The 16,775-nt window shown below is 44.6% G+C and overlaps 1 protein-coding gene across 1 annotated transcript in view; it reads right to left on the bottom strand.

Moving 5' to 3' along the window:
- NUCKS1 (nuclear casein kinase and cyclin dependent kinase substrate 1) overlaps nucleotides 1-14,178 on the bottom strand; it is a 28,222-nt gene extending 14,044 nt beyond the window's left edge. Inside the window, exons 1-3 of the mRNA XM_074977365.1 lie at nucleotides 13,946-14,178; nucleotides 3,012-3,061; nucleotides 1,763-1,868 (exon numbers count right to left, since the gene is read on the bottom strand). Coding sequence (XP_074833466.1) covers nucleotides 1,763-1,868; nucleotides 3,012-3,061; nucleotides 13,946-13,962 — 173 coding nt within the window. The 5' untranslated portion in view covers nucleotides 13,963-14,178. The remainder of the gene's footprint in view (nucleotides 1-1,762; nucleotides 1,869-3,011; nucleotides 3,062-13,945) is intronic.
- Between the last annotated feature and the right edge of the window lie 2,597 nt (nucleotides 14,179-16,775).

Below are 16,775 nucleotides of genomic sequence, written 5' to 3' on the forward strand. Positions count from 1 at the left end.
CAGACATGGCCTTAGGTTCTATAGTAAAAATAAAGTGCCCATCACCAGGAAGCAGCTGACACCCCTTTGGTTTCCAACACTAATCTTCAGTTTGTAAATAACCAGTGGACGTTAAACACCACCATACAGTCAACTACTTCTTTGCGATGGCTGCTTTTGTTTCATGGTAGAAATCAAGAGACTTGTCTTGTTTGGACACACAAACAGGTTATTTTTCAAACAGGTCTTCCCTTAAAGGATTGCCTCCCTTTACATTTCTTAAAAACGCTGGTAATCAAAATAAGGCATTTTGTTTTGGAAATGCACTGAATGTCACACAAACTATGAAAATTAAGAATTAGTAAATCATTCCTATTGCTAATATGTCCTCTCTTGTTAAGAGTAATTCAAGAGGTACTGGTAGCCCACCTACTCTTGTGCTGCACCAAGATTTCTTAGCTCCTGCTGTTCTACTTGCCCTTCTTCCACCTGCCTAGCGCCAGAATTTGTGTTTTGTTTTTTTTTTTTTTAATGCTGAAGCACTAGAAACATGCTTTATGCCTGGCTTGACAGCCTGTTGGAATAAGAAAAAGAACCTCAGTGTCCAATCTCATTACACAGCCTGGCTCAGCAACAGTCCTGTATTCCAAAAGACCCTAGAGTTCTATGGAAGACCCCTCTGCTCTACAGTAGTTGAGTTTCTCCAATCTTTTAATTCATGTTTGCTCCATGTATTGGCCCAAAAGTTGTAGGAACTCTTTGTCTACAATCATATATGTTATTAAAACATGGAATCTGACTCTTTCAAGATTCAGAGAGCAAGTCCGCCAGTACATTGCACAGACATAACACATTTTTCTTGGGGGACCTGTCTTCCCTTTTTACTCTCAGCAAGAAGACAGAAGGATCTACCAGACCTTGAGGATTTAGCAGTAAAAGGAAAAAAAATCCACATTAATGACACCTTAGACAGCAGACTCCGTTAATAAATTGTAACATACAGTTAGTCACTTGCAAGTGGTAACGGATGTACATTCTACTGACAAAAATCTCTACTCCTGAAGGGAGCCTACCACACAAGTAAAATCCAAAAACTGGCTGCTGAAGTCATGCTCCCATGTAGTTACTCAAATGCAAAAATTTTAGAAGTCTTGACCCCCATATTACAGTCCAGGATAGACAGAAAAAGGAGACTATATTCCTACCCAATAATATCAAAACAAAGTTAACAAAACATGTAGGATTTCAATGGTCAATCAACTCGTGTCTTCAAGAGGACAGTCAAATGATCAACCTAAGAATGATGACAGCTCGAAATAAAACAAGGCCATGTTAAGAACCCAAATGAACCAAGTACCAGAGAGGTAACCATGTTAGTCTGTATCTTCAAAATCACCACGTCTTTGCAGGTCTTTGCTCAGGAAAGCTTATGCTCCAAAACATCTGTTAGTCTGTAAGGTGCCACAGGACTTCTTGTTGTTTTCAAATGAACCAAGTGATTAACGAGTGCTGGGAGGTTTATAATCTATCTGCTTTGATACTATTTAACTGGAGATGCCTGTATACCCTGAGCTTAAAGTGAGTGAGTTTTAGATGCAAGGTAAAGACTAACATTCCAGGACTAAACATTTTTTTGCTCTTTCCAGAACCCCATGAAGGCCCATCACCTTACTAGCTAGCACTGAAGGCTTCAGTGCTTCTCATCACGAATGACTGTTGAGAACTACATGCAAGTCTGGTTTAGCTCATGTTGGGCTATTAGAAGTAAGAGAAAACGTCTTACCTGTCCTCCTGAGAATTCTTCCCAGGTCGCCTCTTATTTTTAGCCTCTCTGGGAGATGAGCGGATTTTCTTAGCTGGAGGGGCTGAATCTCTTCCATAATCTTCATCTGGACAGTAGAATGGAGAAAATGGTTTTGAAAGAAAGTGAATATGGTGTGACCTCCAACAATTCAAAATAGCCAGGAGTACTACCTCTTCAAGTAATATATGAAGATACACATCTCCTAGAACTAGAAGGGAACTTAGCAGGTCATTGAATCCAGTCCCCTGCTCTCTTGTCAGCAGCAAGCACTATCCTTGACAGATTTTTTTTTAAATCTATTTGCCTCAGACACCTAAATGGCCTCCTCAAGGACTCAACTAACAACCCTGTGTTTAGCAGACTATCCCTCCCCGCCATGTAGCTAGTATATCAACTCACACCAGTTTCAAGTAGACGACATTAGCAACTAAAAAAAGGTCTTTGAAACTTCAATCCAAGTTTAAAGAAGGGATATATTATATTCAACTTTTATATTTGCAAACTACAAAGTAAGTTAACAAGTTTTTAGGATGCAGAGGTCATAGAAATACTGCAGAAAAGACTTAAAGGTAAGAAAAAAATATGTCCTCAGTTTTACGAAAAATCAGACCCATACATTTTCATATTCAGAATTATACATAAATCCCTGAAAATTTGCACCTATTTCCTGTCTTAGAGGCCCTTTTACGCAAAAACGCCTCACACTGTTTAGCTATTTAAGAACTTGTGTGTTCTTGTGATGACAAAATAGAGGTCTTTCACATATAATAAACAACGATTACACGATACTACCAATAGTACTTCAGTTAAAAACAATGCAGACTTTAGTCAAATTTTGTTTCCACTAAACATCAATGCAACCATAATTAGCAGACAGCAGCAGCATGTCTACCTTCCAAGAAAACAAAACATAATATTATTTTTGGAAGCCATATGGATAATCTAATTCACATGAATATGCAAATAACTGAAAAAGGATGATTCACAGAAAAGCCTGTGTGCCAGGATCAACTATATAAACTAATAAATTGGCTGTGGTAAGATACAAGGCAGTAATTTCAGAAAGTTTCTGCCATTAAAACCAAGTAAGGCTTTTAGGAGCTATTAAAATAGACTTTTTTACTACAGCAATACTGAGGTACATACTTACATTTTCAAACCCATAAAAATTCACAGCCACGTTAAAGTAAAAATTTCATATTTTTCCTGACAAAAACAAACAGCTTACCAGCATCATCTGATTCCTGAAACTGTGAATAATCGACCACCTTTCTGTTCCTGTTTTGTTTAAAAAAAAAAAAAAAAAAAAAAAAAGTAAGGTTGAATTAATTTATAGTCTTGGGAAGACATCTTTTGCACATTAGCAAAAAAGCATCACACTTCAATGACATTACCGGCAATCCCACCAAAGGGCAACCTAAAACTAATTCCAGAAGGTCACCCAACTGTATCTAAACAGTAAGAAATTATTGTAGGATCAGCATTCCAGCACCTTTTTCTGGAGCTATTAGGATTTATAAAACTGGATAAATTTTCATAAAAAAAAAAAACCCATGACAAACTTCCTAGTTCCTGTTACAGACTTAAAAGTTATCTACTGCTTGGCTTTTTAAAGCGACACTGAATTTTTGAATAGTATTCTCAGTGCAGTTTAAGGCCACAATTAGAGCCACTTTCACTTGTGCACACATAGTCCCTCTAAAATGAAATCCTATCTCGTGCTTTGTTGCTGAAGTATATTCAGCTACAGGTCTTGAGAGCCATCTTTAAAGCATTGATACCACCCCAAGATTAAAATGAGTTTTCACTTTTGTTACAAATATCAAGATTTAGCCACATTCAGGGGTTGCACTGTTTTAGCCACTGCTGCACATCTGGCAAAGCTCATAAAAAACCACATCTGTGAGCAGCAGAAGCTAACTTATGACATAGCACTGTACAAAGAAATATATATTGGGATAATTTATGTTGCTCAGCAAGATTCAATATTCACACCCTTAAGTTACAAGGTGTGCAGACAGGCTTTTGACATAGCCTCAAAGAGCTAGGGAACTTGGTTTACACCAGACCTAGGAATTCCAATGCATCTCTGTATTCCCCCCACACCCATCTTTAGCCTCAGACATGAAATGGTTGCTTAGAAACAGCATCAAAGTCGGATTGACTGCAGGTGCCGAACGAGCAGGTGAACTGGCACTGATGTTACGCAAATGCCATTAATACAAGAGTCAGTCATCAAGATACAGAGAACTACTTGTGCAAGTTTTCCATGCAGTATCAGCTGCTCTTTACACAAAATTCAGAGACCTCCAAGTGAATTTTTGAAACATGACAGTGAGGGGGAAACTAATTTTTTTCAACAGAAAGTAACAGTGACACTGCCTGTCATTTCACAGTGCTATGGCCTTCATATCTGAAGCATGTTCACAGAATAAGCTGGAAGTCAAAATATTTGACTCTGCCACACTATCATACATAGCTTTTTTCAAGATTAAGACAAGAGACCTGAATAGGGAGAGAAAGACTTCTTCCTGCCCCTCCCCTCATTTTAATTTCTTTTGAATACATAAAGAATGCCTAAAAGATTTTTAAAAAGCAGATACCATGTATTTTTTGACTTCATGACGACTAGATGATTAGAGACAAGACTGAAAGCTGACCAATTAGGAGTGTATACTTGAGAGTCAAAATTTTGATTTCTCATTGTTAACACCAACTTAATCTCAGGGCTGCCATGGCCTCCACTCCACCACACAAAGCAGCAGCCCTTTGCTGGGCCAAAGACACTTCTCCCACTAAAGAAGGTCCAGATTAAGAAAGGGGCTTAGAGGCTGTAGCTCAGAGCCTCCCACAGCTCAAGACTCTGGGCTGCAACCACTAAATACCCTGGGTTCTAAACCAGCCCTTCATGAGGGGAGGAGGTGGCTCTCATTCATCCACCCCCCCACTGGAGTCCTGTCACCACAAATACCAGGAAGCTGTCTCCAGGCTGACAGCACCTGGAAGTTCTACCCCCACAGCTCCCACCTGCCAAGAATTGCAGTGTCTGTGAGCCCTGGGCAGCAGGCAGTCTCCCCACACCAAATGGCAGCTACCCCAGGCAAGTGTCCTGAACCCCAGCTTCCAGCCCTGAGTTGCTTCTTGCCCTTAACTCTCTTCCAGACACCCACATCCCAATCCCCTTCCACACCCCTGCACCCATAGCTCCTAGTGCCCTCCCAAACCTACACCACAAACAGGAGCCTGCTCCACCACCCTACCGCCCACCCAGACCTCACACTTCTACCCTAACCTCCTGCCCTGAGCTCCCTCCCACACTCCAAACCCCTTGGCACCAGTCTGTAGCTCCCTCCTCCTCCTCGAATGCCAGAGCCCACAACCCCAAGCCCCACCCCACACTCCCCTTGGCCCCATCCCATGAACATAACTAAACTGATTCCATACACAGACATAAAAAAGTTAGAGGGAACACTGTATTTGACTCATGTTTGTTAGCGATGAGGTTTGCTTCTTGGTTCTGTCAGCCTTGCAAAAATCAACAATGCTATGCAAGATGTTCCCTGGATTCTATTCAGCCTAATAAAAATTATCCAGTAAACCCATGAGTTAAGCAGGGGTTGCATTTCCGCAGACCCTGCGTAATCTGAGTTTTCGTGCAAGTCAAGAGGAGACAGAAACCAGGCAGCAGCCTCTTTCCCAGCTTCCCTGGTTTTGTAGGAGCTAGGAAACTGACCAGCCCAGCAGGACTGGTCCATTTCACAGCTCCCAGTGGCAGGGAATCAGGGGCAGCCTGGCTCTCCTCTGGTCCTTGGAGACAGGAAACTAACCAAGGCTGCTGTCCTGCTCATTTTCTGGCTCTGCAAGCAGAGGGGAGCCAGGAGTGAGGCTGCTGTCCCTGACTCTTGCTGCCCTTGACAGGAGTGGCTTCCTGCTCCCATCAGGGATGGCAGCTGTGTTAACCTGAGACACACACAATTTGAAGGCTTAGTGTATTAATGAAGTTTCAATTACAGGGACACAATCTGACTTTGCTACCTAATATCGCTGATAAACTTAGATCCTAGGTTAGTAGCAGCTCCAGTAAAGTTCACTTAAACATATCTTAAAAAAAGCTACGACAAAAGTATCAGAAATACAAAAGCCAAGAGGAATTTATCCTCACAAATGCACTGATGAGGTGGGGCAGTTCTCACCTTTTCAAATGGGAAAAGCAAAGTCCAAGACATTTAGGCTTGGTCTACACTAGGCAGGTAAGTCAACTGTAAATACACAAGTCCAGCTATGGACAACCGTGTAGCTAGAATCAGCTTACCTGGGGCGGTCTTCACAGAGGGAGGTTGACCTCCCTTACTTCTTGTGGTATTGAGTAGTACAGGAGTTGACTGCTAACCCCAGATACTTTGATTTCGCACATCTCTACCAGGCACAAGAAACCAAATTCAGGAAGATCGACCCTGATGAGGTCAGTCTTCCTTGTAGTCTAGACCGTACCTTAGTGAGTTGCCCAATATTACAAGCTATGCAGTCTAGACAAGTGCTATGATTACATGCAGCTCAAAAAAAAAAAAAAAAAAATCAATCCTGCCCCAAACCTCTCCCTCTCATCCACCACCTAAATTTGAGATAGAGCAACTAAATTGAATAGACCCACACAATGCCACTGTGTACTTTCCAGAAAGGAGCAGCACTTTTAGATTAATATAGTACATTCTTGATATGGCTTTTTGCTAGAAGTAAATCATACTTTGACTATAGCTGTTAACTACCTTAAATCTTTCTCTGTGTGTACCTCAATTCATAGCTATTAAAAAAAGCCCTACAGATGACTGAATTATTGTAAGTCAACCATTTCAACCTTTCACCACCCCCACCCCGCAAAATAAATTAAGATTCAAGAAGTGGACAGTGAGACTTTTTGCAATGTTGAATTCAATGCAACTGACAAGAGGATTTAAGCACAGCTGCCATATATCACAGTGACCACTCATTTGTAGTCTGAACATTGTAAAACACGAATATAACTATTGGCAGCATTTACTGAGAGGCGTAGAGGTCAGGTAACAAAAGACAAACTTCCAATTTCTGCTACAACAGTCAGACTTGCTAGGCCAAAGCCTAACTGAGCTTTTCCGCTGTGAAGTGGGACAAGGATTTAAAGTACTTAAACAGAAACAAGAGCAGTAAATGATGATCCAAATGTTCACTTGGTAGACATCTTATTTGCGTGCATGAGTGGAACAGGCACTTGCCCGTTAAAACAAAAAAGGAGGATAATTTTGCTGCATGCTCATTCTAATTACATAAGACAACTGTCTTCACATTTCACTATCCTAGTGAGCACAGTGTAAATTGCATGATAAGCATGTTGCAAGAAACAAGCAGTCACATCAGGCTTCATCTAATTTATTCTCATTATTAGAACACAATGCAAAATACACATGTAAAATGCAAGTTATGATGAAAGGCAAATAACGAAAACATTCTAGGCTTCTTTCTTGCTTGTAAGCACTATACCCTACAGGTAAGGCTAGCAAGATGGTCCCTATTGCACTCTCTCGTTACCTTGTCCACAGAAATATTGATTTTTAGAGCAAGCCCAATAAAAATCAGTAGACAACTGTACAACGAAGTCTGTTCCTTTTTGCCTTGCAGGATGAAGGAAAGAATGACTACAGAGACAGAAAGATAGGAAACTTCTGGAAAAGAGTCTTCTCAGCATAATGAGTGCAGAAGAAGCACACAAATATTTAAGAACTATAAAACTGTTGTCTCTACAAGCTGAAATTAAGCATAAACTGTTCTTCACTCCAGCAGTCTTATTCTGGGCTCACCATTCACTACATCCCCTAATCATGTCAGTATCTCTAACAGCCATTGGCAGAAAAATGGCAAGGCTGTCATGAAGATGGAAGGCATTAGGACAGAAACTGTTCCAATATTCCGAAGTCACGGGAAAACACATTTGTGTATTGTGTTGAATGTTGCCTTATTAGGTTAGTACAAGCACACCTCTTAACACTGTTTTCCAAGAAGCCCTTGAGTAACCCTCATAGTACACCTTTGTCAGCTGATTAGGCATCAATTTTACAAAATTTTTGGCTGTGCTGGAAAGACTCTTAAAACTAAGAAGCTGACAGTATGGTAGATTTTTTAAGTACTGCTTGTGTAGTTTGCCTTCTTCAGGAAAAAGACACGCCTCCCAAACTCAGTATTAGTATACACAATTCACCATATTAGCAAGAACAAGCTCAAGAAGGGTGACTTGCAGATACCTTAGGAAGGCAAATTGGAATGATTTAATCCTGCCTTATGAGGTGCTTAAACCTCAAGGTCTCTGTCTGGCACTATGGTGACATATGAATTTTGAAATTCAAACTGAAAATGGGGAAGGGGAGGCAGTGTGTAAAAAAGCAGCAGCAGCTTGGCTCCTGTCTGCAAAGGAAGTGCAGCGGGGGAAGGAAAGTAAATCCTGAAAAGCCAGCAACTGCCTACATTGCCTAGCAAAATAGTTAAATCTAAACCAACGAAAGTCTAAGGCAGTGGTTCCCAAACTTTTTGGCATCACACCCTCCTTATGATTTTTGGTAAACCCTCGTGCCCCCCAATCTCTTCTTTACCATCATCCCACTCCCCTTTTATCAAAAAAATTCAATTTGTAATTTAAAATAAACAAAATCTTGATATAAAAATGTTATTTAAAATTAAAATTAAGTACAAATAGTTTTTCTTGGCCCCTTGCAGGTGCAACACCAGCTGCCTGGGCCCTATATCAGCCGCCAGAGCTGCCCACGCCAGCTGCTCTCCTGCCCGAGACCTGTACTGCCAGAGCTGCCCGCCCGAGCCCCACACTGCTGGAGCCAGCCACATGCCCACCCACCTGCTGCCAGCCCGCCCACCAGCCACCTGCCCCAGCCGCAGGCCAGCCTCCCGAGCCACCCGCCCCAGCCCCACGCTGCCAGGGCCAGCCACCCACCTGCCATCCCAAGCCAACTGAGCCCCATGGTGCCAGGGCCAGTGGCCTGGGCCCCATGTTGCTGGGGCCAGTGGCCTGCCTGTCAGCAAAGCCCCACGCTTCCAGGGCCAGCTGACCAAGCCCTATGCTGCCAGAGCCAGCTGCCTGAGTCCTGTGCTGAGGGGGCCAGCTGCCAGCTCGAACCACCTGCGCCCTGAGATGCTAGGGCCAGGCACCAAAGCCCTGCGGGTCCTGCAAGCCAGGCAGCTGCTCAAGTCCCACAAGACCCCGAGCCCTTTCCCTCCCATAATGCCAGGGACCACCAGCCCCCTGCTCTTACCCCAGCCCCTGAGCCAGGTATCCCCAGCCCCACATCTAACCCCATACTCCTCCTCCCCCCCCCAACCCACACTCACTCACCTTTGCAGAAGACAGCTAGTTCCATGTGGGTCTCCACCAGCTGCCTGCTTTTTATAGTGGCTGCGCTGTGCCACCCATGTAAAATAGCAGGGGCTGAGAGATGGAAGCCAAGGCCGGCTCTTTCTTGGGGGCCTGGGTAGCCTTGGAATTTCTTCATACTTCCCTTGGGGAGGGGGGGGGGCAAGACCCCACAGTTTGGGAAACCATGGCCTAGGGTAATACTTACCACTGAAGGAATGTGAAAGTTAGATTTATGTCCAAAAATTCATGTTTTGTAAAATTCAAAGTTTTAGGGAACTTTTATTCACTATGGCTATGTCTACACTAGCCAAAAACATCAAAATTGCCATGCAAAGAAGTTTACTAATGAAGCGCTGAAATGCATATTCAGCGCCTCATTAGCATGCGGGTGCCCACGGCACTTCAAAATTGACGTGGCTCGTCCAGACGGGGCTCCTTTTTGAAAGGACCCTGGCTACTTCGAAGTCCCCTTATTCCCATCTGCTCATAGGAATAAGGGGACTTCGAAGTAGCCAGAGTCCTTTTGAAAAGGAGCCCCGTCTGGACGAGCTGTGTCAATTTCGAAGTGCTGCAGCCGCCCGCATGCTAATGAGGCGCTGAATATCTATTTCAGCGCTTCATTAGTAAACATCAAAATGGCCATTTCGACGTTTTGGGCTAGTGTAGACATGGCCTACATATATTTTTGTTTCAAAAGATCTTTAGTTAAATGAATGGATTTAGACATTTGCCTTTTATCCTACAAGATTATTGGCACAGAAGTACTGTAAGAGTGATAAGGAACAAATGACACCTACAATTGAAATGCAGAAATTCACTGAACTGAACTAAAAAACTGATTTTAAATCCCCAAACACAGAGAACATTTAATAATGCAAGGGAACATAAAACCTGTCTAACATAAGAGCACGTAATATTTACACATTTTTAGAACGTAAGAATGGCCATACCAGATCACATCAAAGGTCCATATAGCTTAGTAGAGTAGACCTTCGGACTTACACAATTTCAACTTACGTGTTTCTTTCAGTAATGCAAGTGGAAATCATAAATGGCAGGGAGCCAGCAAAGTGACCAGTTTCCTGGTTCCTGCCTGCTTCCTGGCTCCATGCCACTCCCAGGACTCAGGAAACTGACCAGCACTCCTGTGCCTGGCTCTGGCTTCCCTGCTGTTCACAAGAGCAGGGCGCTGGGAGCAGGCAAGACTGCGAGAAAAGAAAGCGGCACAGCCCCTCCCCCACCCAGTCCCAATTTACGCAAAATTTGACTTGTGTGGTTGCCCAGGAATGCAACCTACGCGTAAGTCAGCCGTCTACTGACCACTGTCAGAAGAGAATACAATGCCAAAGAGGAACGCACACAACAGGCAATCATTAAGGCAATGTCTAGAAGAGCAAGTTTTATCGACAAAAAGGCTTTTTCGATCCGCTTTGGCAATCTGACTGTCATCTGTTGAAAGAAGTTTTGTCAGAAGATGTCTTACAACAAAAACTTTAGCCAACAAATCCCTCTAGTCTAGACATAGCCTAAGTTATTCATTCTCTCTCACCCATTCCCAGCACCTGACAAACAGAAGATATGGACACCATTTGTACCCATCCTGGGTAACAGCCACTGATGAACCTGTCCTCCATAAATTTATGTAGCTCTCTTTTGAACCCTGTTAAAGCCCTGGTCTTCACAATATCCGCTGGCAAGGAGTTGCACAGGTTGACTGTACGTCACATGAAGAAATACTTCCTTTTGTTTGTTTTATTTCAACTGATACATCAGAGTAGATGAGACGCATATAAAATGATACAGCCATGTGCTACAAGTGATCTGGACATTATTCAGAAAAATCATTAGCCATATTATGCAAAAGATCCTAGAATAACACCTGTTACTATTTGATCATTGCAATGTCCAACTGATATTAGTATTCACATCATTGCAAACTTGCAGGACAGACAGACATTTTTGAAGACAGATGCTAGCAAAAACAACACAATTATTTTACTCCACAGCACTAAAAACACTGTCTGGTAAAAATAAATAAATTTCAAACAAATCAAAACTAGTTTTTCAAGTCAATGTTAGCATTGATTCAGGTTTTGAGAATGAAGTCCTCTCATGATCAGCAGAATTCAGTGTCAGTTCAAACTTCACACATAAGCCCCACATTGCATTTAGGGTGGTATTTTTAGATATAGACTCCAGTTCAATCTGAAGCGAACAGAGTCCATGAATTCATTTCACACAGGCCACTGAACGTCGTCATATTCCATCACCACTGACTGGGGCAAGGTTGACTCCACAATGAAGACCTGTCCTATCTCATTACCAATACCTGAAGAAGAGCTTTGTGTAAGCTGAAAAACTTAGGTCCTTCATCAACAGAAGCTGATCCACTAAGTATTACCTTATCCATCTGTGTCTCATTAATGGTACAGTAACAGTTCCAGTCATTGTGTTAACCGTATACAACATGAAACCAGGGGCTTTAAAATTATGTGTAGCAGTTTCCAGTTAACTAAAACTGCAAGGGCATGTTGAATATTTTAGCTGAAGACTTCTTTTCCATTTTTTGTAGCCAGACTGTGTATTGCTGGCTGCAATTTTGGAACATTCCACGGGATATTCTACTATTATCGCACTAAATTCAGCTGAAGACCAGAGCCTGTCTAAAGATATTAAAGCATGATCTATTTTTACCAGTATGTATGGTTTCCCAGTTGTTTTTATTTAGAGTTGGTTATAATTAAGAATTATGTATTATTACAACAAACACTTGAGAAACTATACTTCTAAAATTACACACATTCTCTACCTGTAGTCAGGTTCCAGTACAGACAATTAAATCAACAGCAGACTGTATACTAAAACCATAAAGAGCAGCAAAACAGCATCATCAACACTGTATTCCAGGAAAAAGGGATAGTCATGCAAGCTCAGACTATTAATCCATCTAGGAGAGCATCTTGCCTTGCAAAAGGGTTAGGGTTGCTTCAGATCTATTAAATTAGTTCTATAAAACTTTTAGTTGCTCAACAAGAGGAAATAAGCCTTTGGGACTCTGGGCAATTACTTTCAGACCTGACCTATGGAGACATCATCACCTTTATCTAAGCATGCACAAATTATTGGACAAAATACACTAGAGACCAGAAAGCTAAGATTAGTTTTCAACTATCAGTGTACTGAATGTTCCTTTTATCCTCCTTATCTGGGGACATTCAGCAAAGTAATCCAGTTTTCTGAAACTCACTGCCAACCAGACAAATTTAAATCCCAACTTCAAAATACATAATAGATTTCTATCATAGTATCTGTTATTCTAAAATAATTCAAGCTAAGGCATATTAGAATCCTCTTCTGAAAACACAGAATTTCCCACGTGTTAAGAGTAGAAAGACAACCTGTAATTTACATCACAATTTCAAGGAGCTGTGTGCACACACACAAATCACATTAAAATACAGGCAGGCTACAATTATTCACATGGGAAAATTTCACAGAATTTTATATTTGCAATCCTATTACAATTCATCATTGTAGTTTATACTCCCTGGGAACTCTGGCCCATCCGAACCCTGGCCCAACACCATTAAAATAGAAGTAGGAACATCCCTCTTTTTGAGCTGTGGAAAAGAAAGCCTAAGGGCTGGGGGGGAAGGGACGGGTCCGTCACCGAAGCGAGGTGGATCAACTTCAGTTTCCTCATTCCCGAGTCTACCATTTGATGACCCATTTCTCAGGAACTGGGAATAGTACGAAGCCCACTCTAAGAGCACTATTATTTTAAGGAAAATATAAACGGAGTGTGTTCAAACACCACTCCCCGCCCCCCAAGTAGGCGGCTCCTCCTAAACTCCTCCCCCAAAAACGGGGCAAGTAGGCGGCAGTACTGCCTAGCGGAAGCGGAGTCGGATCAGAGCCCATTAAAACCTCTCTGTACCATGGACCCGACGGCATATTGCAAGCATGTCCCCCGCCCCAGAAAAACGTAAGACATGGTATGCCCCTCTTACCCCTACCCGGAAAACAGGCACCAGCGTATACTGCATGCCTCTACTCCGAAACTTAAATATCTCATTGCACCCATGCGCTCCGATTGCTAATCCCCTGAAGTGGGTCACGGCATGTTGCAAACTTCCACCATTCATGCCCCTAAGAAGAACATGGGGGACAGCTGACTGTCTGCTCGCTCTGCAGCCCAGTAAGCGCACTACACGCCCTCTTCTCCACCCTTCCATCGAGCGTGCAACAAGGCACGCCTACACCCCCCACTCCAGGCACGCCGTGTTCGCGCACCTATCCCAGTCCTGTACAAAACACGCTGCAAGCACACACTCCTCCCCTCGGCGAGCATGGCAGCCTCCCCCAGGGTGCAGAAGGGCGCACACGCTCCGCCCCCTAACCAGCATGTCCCTCCCCATCCCCTTGCAAGGGGCAGAAGAGCACCACGCTGCACGCGAGCGTGCATCCCTCCCCTCCCACGAGCAAGCCACCTCCCCCTACAGGGTGCACAAGGGCACGCTGCAAAGATGTATGCCAGCGCCCCCCCCGCCTCGCAGGCGCCCTACCCCTACCATGCACGTTACCCCCATGGCTGGCTGCCCGCGGCGCGGCCTGCAGCGGGCCTGCTGCTCGCCCCTCGCAGACTAAGTAGGACAGAAGGGCTGGTTCCGCCACCCCCCCAGCCCGACCCGCATGTTCGAGAGGCGCAGCACGCGACGGGGTGGGGAGCGGAGCCTCCCCCCGCACCGCGCCAGCGCCCCCAGACTCACCTGACCGGCCTGGACATTTTCTCCGACCCAATCGGGGCCCGAGTCGGGCGATGTCAGCCAAGGGGGGAAAAACGACTAGCCTCGCTTCGGTGACGGACCCGTGCCCTCCCCCCCGCCCCGGGAGCAAGCGGTGTCCCTGGGCCCAGAGCCTCGGGCCGCGCTGTCGGAGCCGCCTTCTCCCCAGCCGCGGCAGCTCCAGTCCCCGCGACCCTCTCTCAGCTGCCTCAGGCCGGGTCCCCGCCACTGGCTGCGTCCCCCCCCCCCTCCCCGCAAAATGGTCGCGTTCGCCCAGCAGAGGATATGCGCCGAACGGAGGGGCGGTACAACCTAGCGTGCTGGCACCTCCTCCTTCTCTCACGGGCCGGCCAAGCAGCACGCCCGACACAATTGGTCTGTTCGAACCATCACGGCGGCTCGGCTCCGCCCCTTCCTCCCCGCGGGGAGGAGGGGAAAGGAGGACGCCCCACACTCAAGTTGCTATGAGAGGGACCAGCCGATAACAGCTCCCGAGCCCAAGCCGGGGTTTGCCACGGTAGATTCGTCACGAGGCGTCCCACCAGTCGAGCACCTACACTGCCCGGCCTTATTTACAGATCCACCCCCATCGGGTGTATTCCGCCCCGATTTTATGGTTGGGGTGGGGCCTGCGATGGGCCGGGAGATGGAGCCGGATCAGCAGATTCGGCACTCGGCCTGGCAGGGATAGGTTTTGGAGGGAAAATGCAGTCCGGTGGGGTGGGGGGGGTTTGACCCCTTTCCCACACACACCACGCCTGATTCTCCCATAGCTTAGGCTCCCCCCCACAGTACCTTAGCACTGTTATCGCCCTGAGCCCCTCTCAGCACCTAACAGCCTCCCGCTCCTCTCCCAATCTACCTCCAGCCATACCTCACTGATTGCTCCCCCGTACTCACAGGAGGTTTTGGGGCCCCCCAGTATCTCTCCTTTGCTGTTAGTAACATTATCCCCTAGTTTTCACATCACACCTTGCTTAAGCCCCACTACAAAGGAATTGTTGTGTCCATTTCTTGGATGGGGAAACTGAGGCACAGAGCCGCTGTTCCTTTTCTCCCATCCATGTGTGGAATACTTTTTTTTGTACCAAGGCACATGTGGATATGCAGTACCAGTAGAAACATGTACTGCCAGCTGTGGGTGTTCTGCTAATCAGCTGCACAACACCTGACCCTCTAGTGGTTGGCTGCCCAAATGCTCAGCATACATGGAGTACTGGCTGTGACCTGAGCATGGTCACCCAACAAGCCCATGGCAGAGCTAGGTATAAAACCCAGGTCATTTGGGGCCTAATGCTTGAGCATCATTGCTTTTGTTTTCGTACCTCTTTCCTTTCTTTTGGTCTCAGGCCCTTGCTATAGCTCTGATACTCCCAACTCCTGGCTGACATATCAGCTCCAGTTTGGAGTTATTGGGTGCCACCAGTGTATACAGATTAAACAACAGTAGGACAGACACACCTGTAACTCACTATTTACTCCCATTAAACAATCTCCCCTCTGTGCTCCAGCCTCAATTTCTCTTCACTTCTCCCCCACCAGTGTGTCTTGTCACTGCTTGGCTATTTTACCAAACTGCTATTGCACTCATTGCCTACTGTGTCTCTTCCCAAGAAGGATTATGCAGGGGTTGGGACACCACAGAGCCTGGGTCATTTCCTTGCTGTGCCATAGACCCCTTGTGTGACTTTTGACAAGTTGCTTCGTTTCTCAGCATTTTAACTGCCAATAATTGTACTTGTATATGAGACAGGCTATATGATGATAAATACTTTAATGTTTGGGAGATGCTCACATGCTACAGTATCCAGAGATTGGGACCAATGGTGACTGGCAGGACCTTTGTTTCTGGTAAGACCGCAAGTGCAAAAATCTAGCTTACTACTTGCCACCCACACAGAATCCACAAAAGCCCCCATGTCTCTATATCAGAGGGGTAGCCGTGTTAGTCTGGATCTGTAGAGCAACGAAGGGTCCTGTGGCACCTTATAGACTAACAGAAAAGTTTAGAGCATGAGCTTTCGTGAGTTAACTCACTTCTTCAGATGCATCTGAAGAAGTGAGTTAACTCACGAAAGCTCATGCTCTAAACTTTTCTGTTACTCTATAAGGTGCCACAGGACCCTTCGTTGCTCTACATGTCTCTATATGTAAATTTCAAAATGAAATCACTGTAATAGGAGCACAGACATTCATGGTGGTGATTTTTTTTTAGTTATCAACTTCAGAATCATGTAGCTTTAAAGTTGACAGCATACCTTTACACCCTTTTCCTTCACAGAGTCAAGCTATGCTCTTTAACACAAATGTCCACTGGATGACCCTATGAATAGGGCCAGGTCAAGCTTTTATCAGAACCTTACATTGATGATTTGCACCCACTGTTTCATTTGGAATAAAAAATCTACATGTGTGACAATTTCCACATGGAAAGCTGCAATTATACAAATTATGACTTGTTTAGAGCTCACGGTTGCACCAGTGGTGGGTAATATTTTCCTTAGCTATCTTCTCTTTAGTACAGACTAAGTGCAATTGTGACAGCAGGTGAAAATCAGACAAAATACAGATGCAGGTGTTTTACTCCTTCGAATCCGAAACTACACAGTGAAATTCAACAATTGCAAACTGTGCTGTTCATGAGTAGTGATGTGATCTAATATCATGACTTTGTCATACCCATGGGCACTGCTGTCCAAGGATAAAATGGCTTTGGAATTCAAATGAGAACAGGAATGAAAAATGCTGCCTTCATTCCAGAGCTGTGGGTATTCCTGTCAGCTCATCTCCCTAGATACTGCAGTTTGCCAATATA

The sequence above is a fragment of the Carettochelys insculpta genome, chromosome 26, assembly GCF_033958435.1.
Source record: "Carettochelys insculpta isolate YL-2023 chromosome 26, ASM3395843v1, whole genome shotgun sequence".
In the NCBI taxonomy this organism is placed as follows: Eukaryota; Metazoa; Chordata; order Testudines; family Carettochelyidae; genus Carettochelys; species Carettochelys insculpta.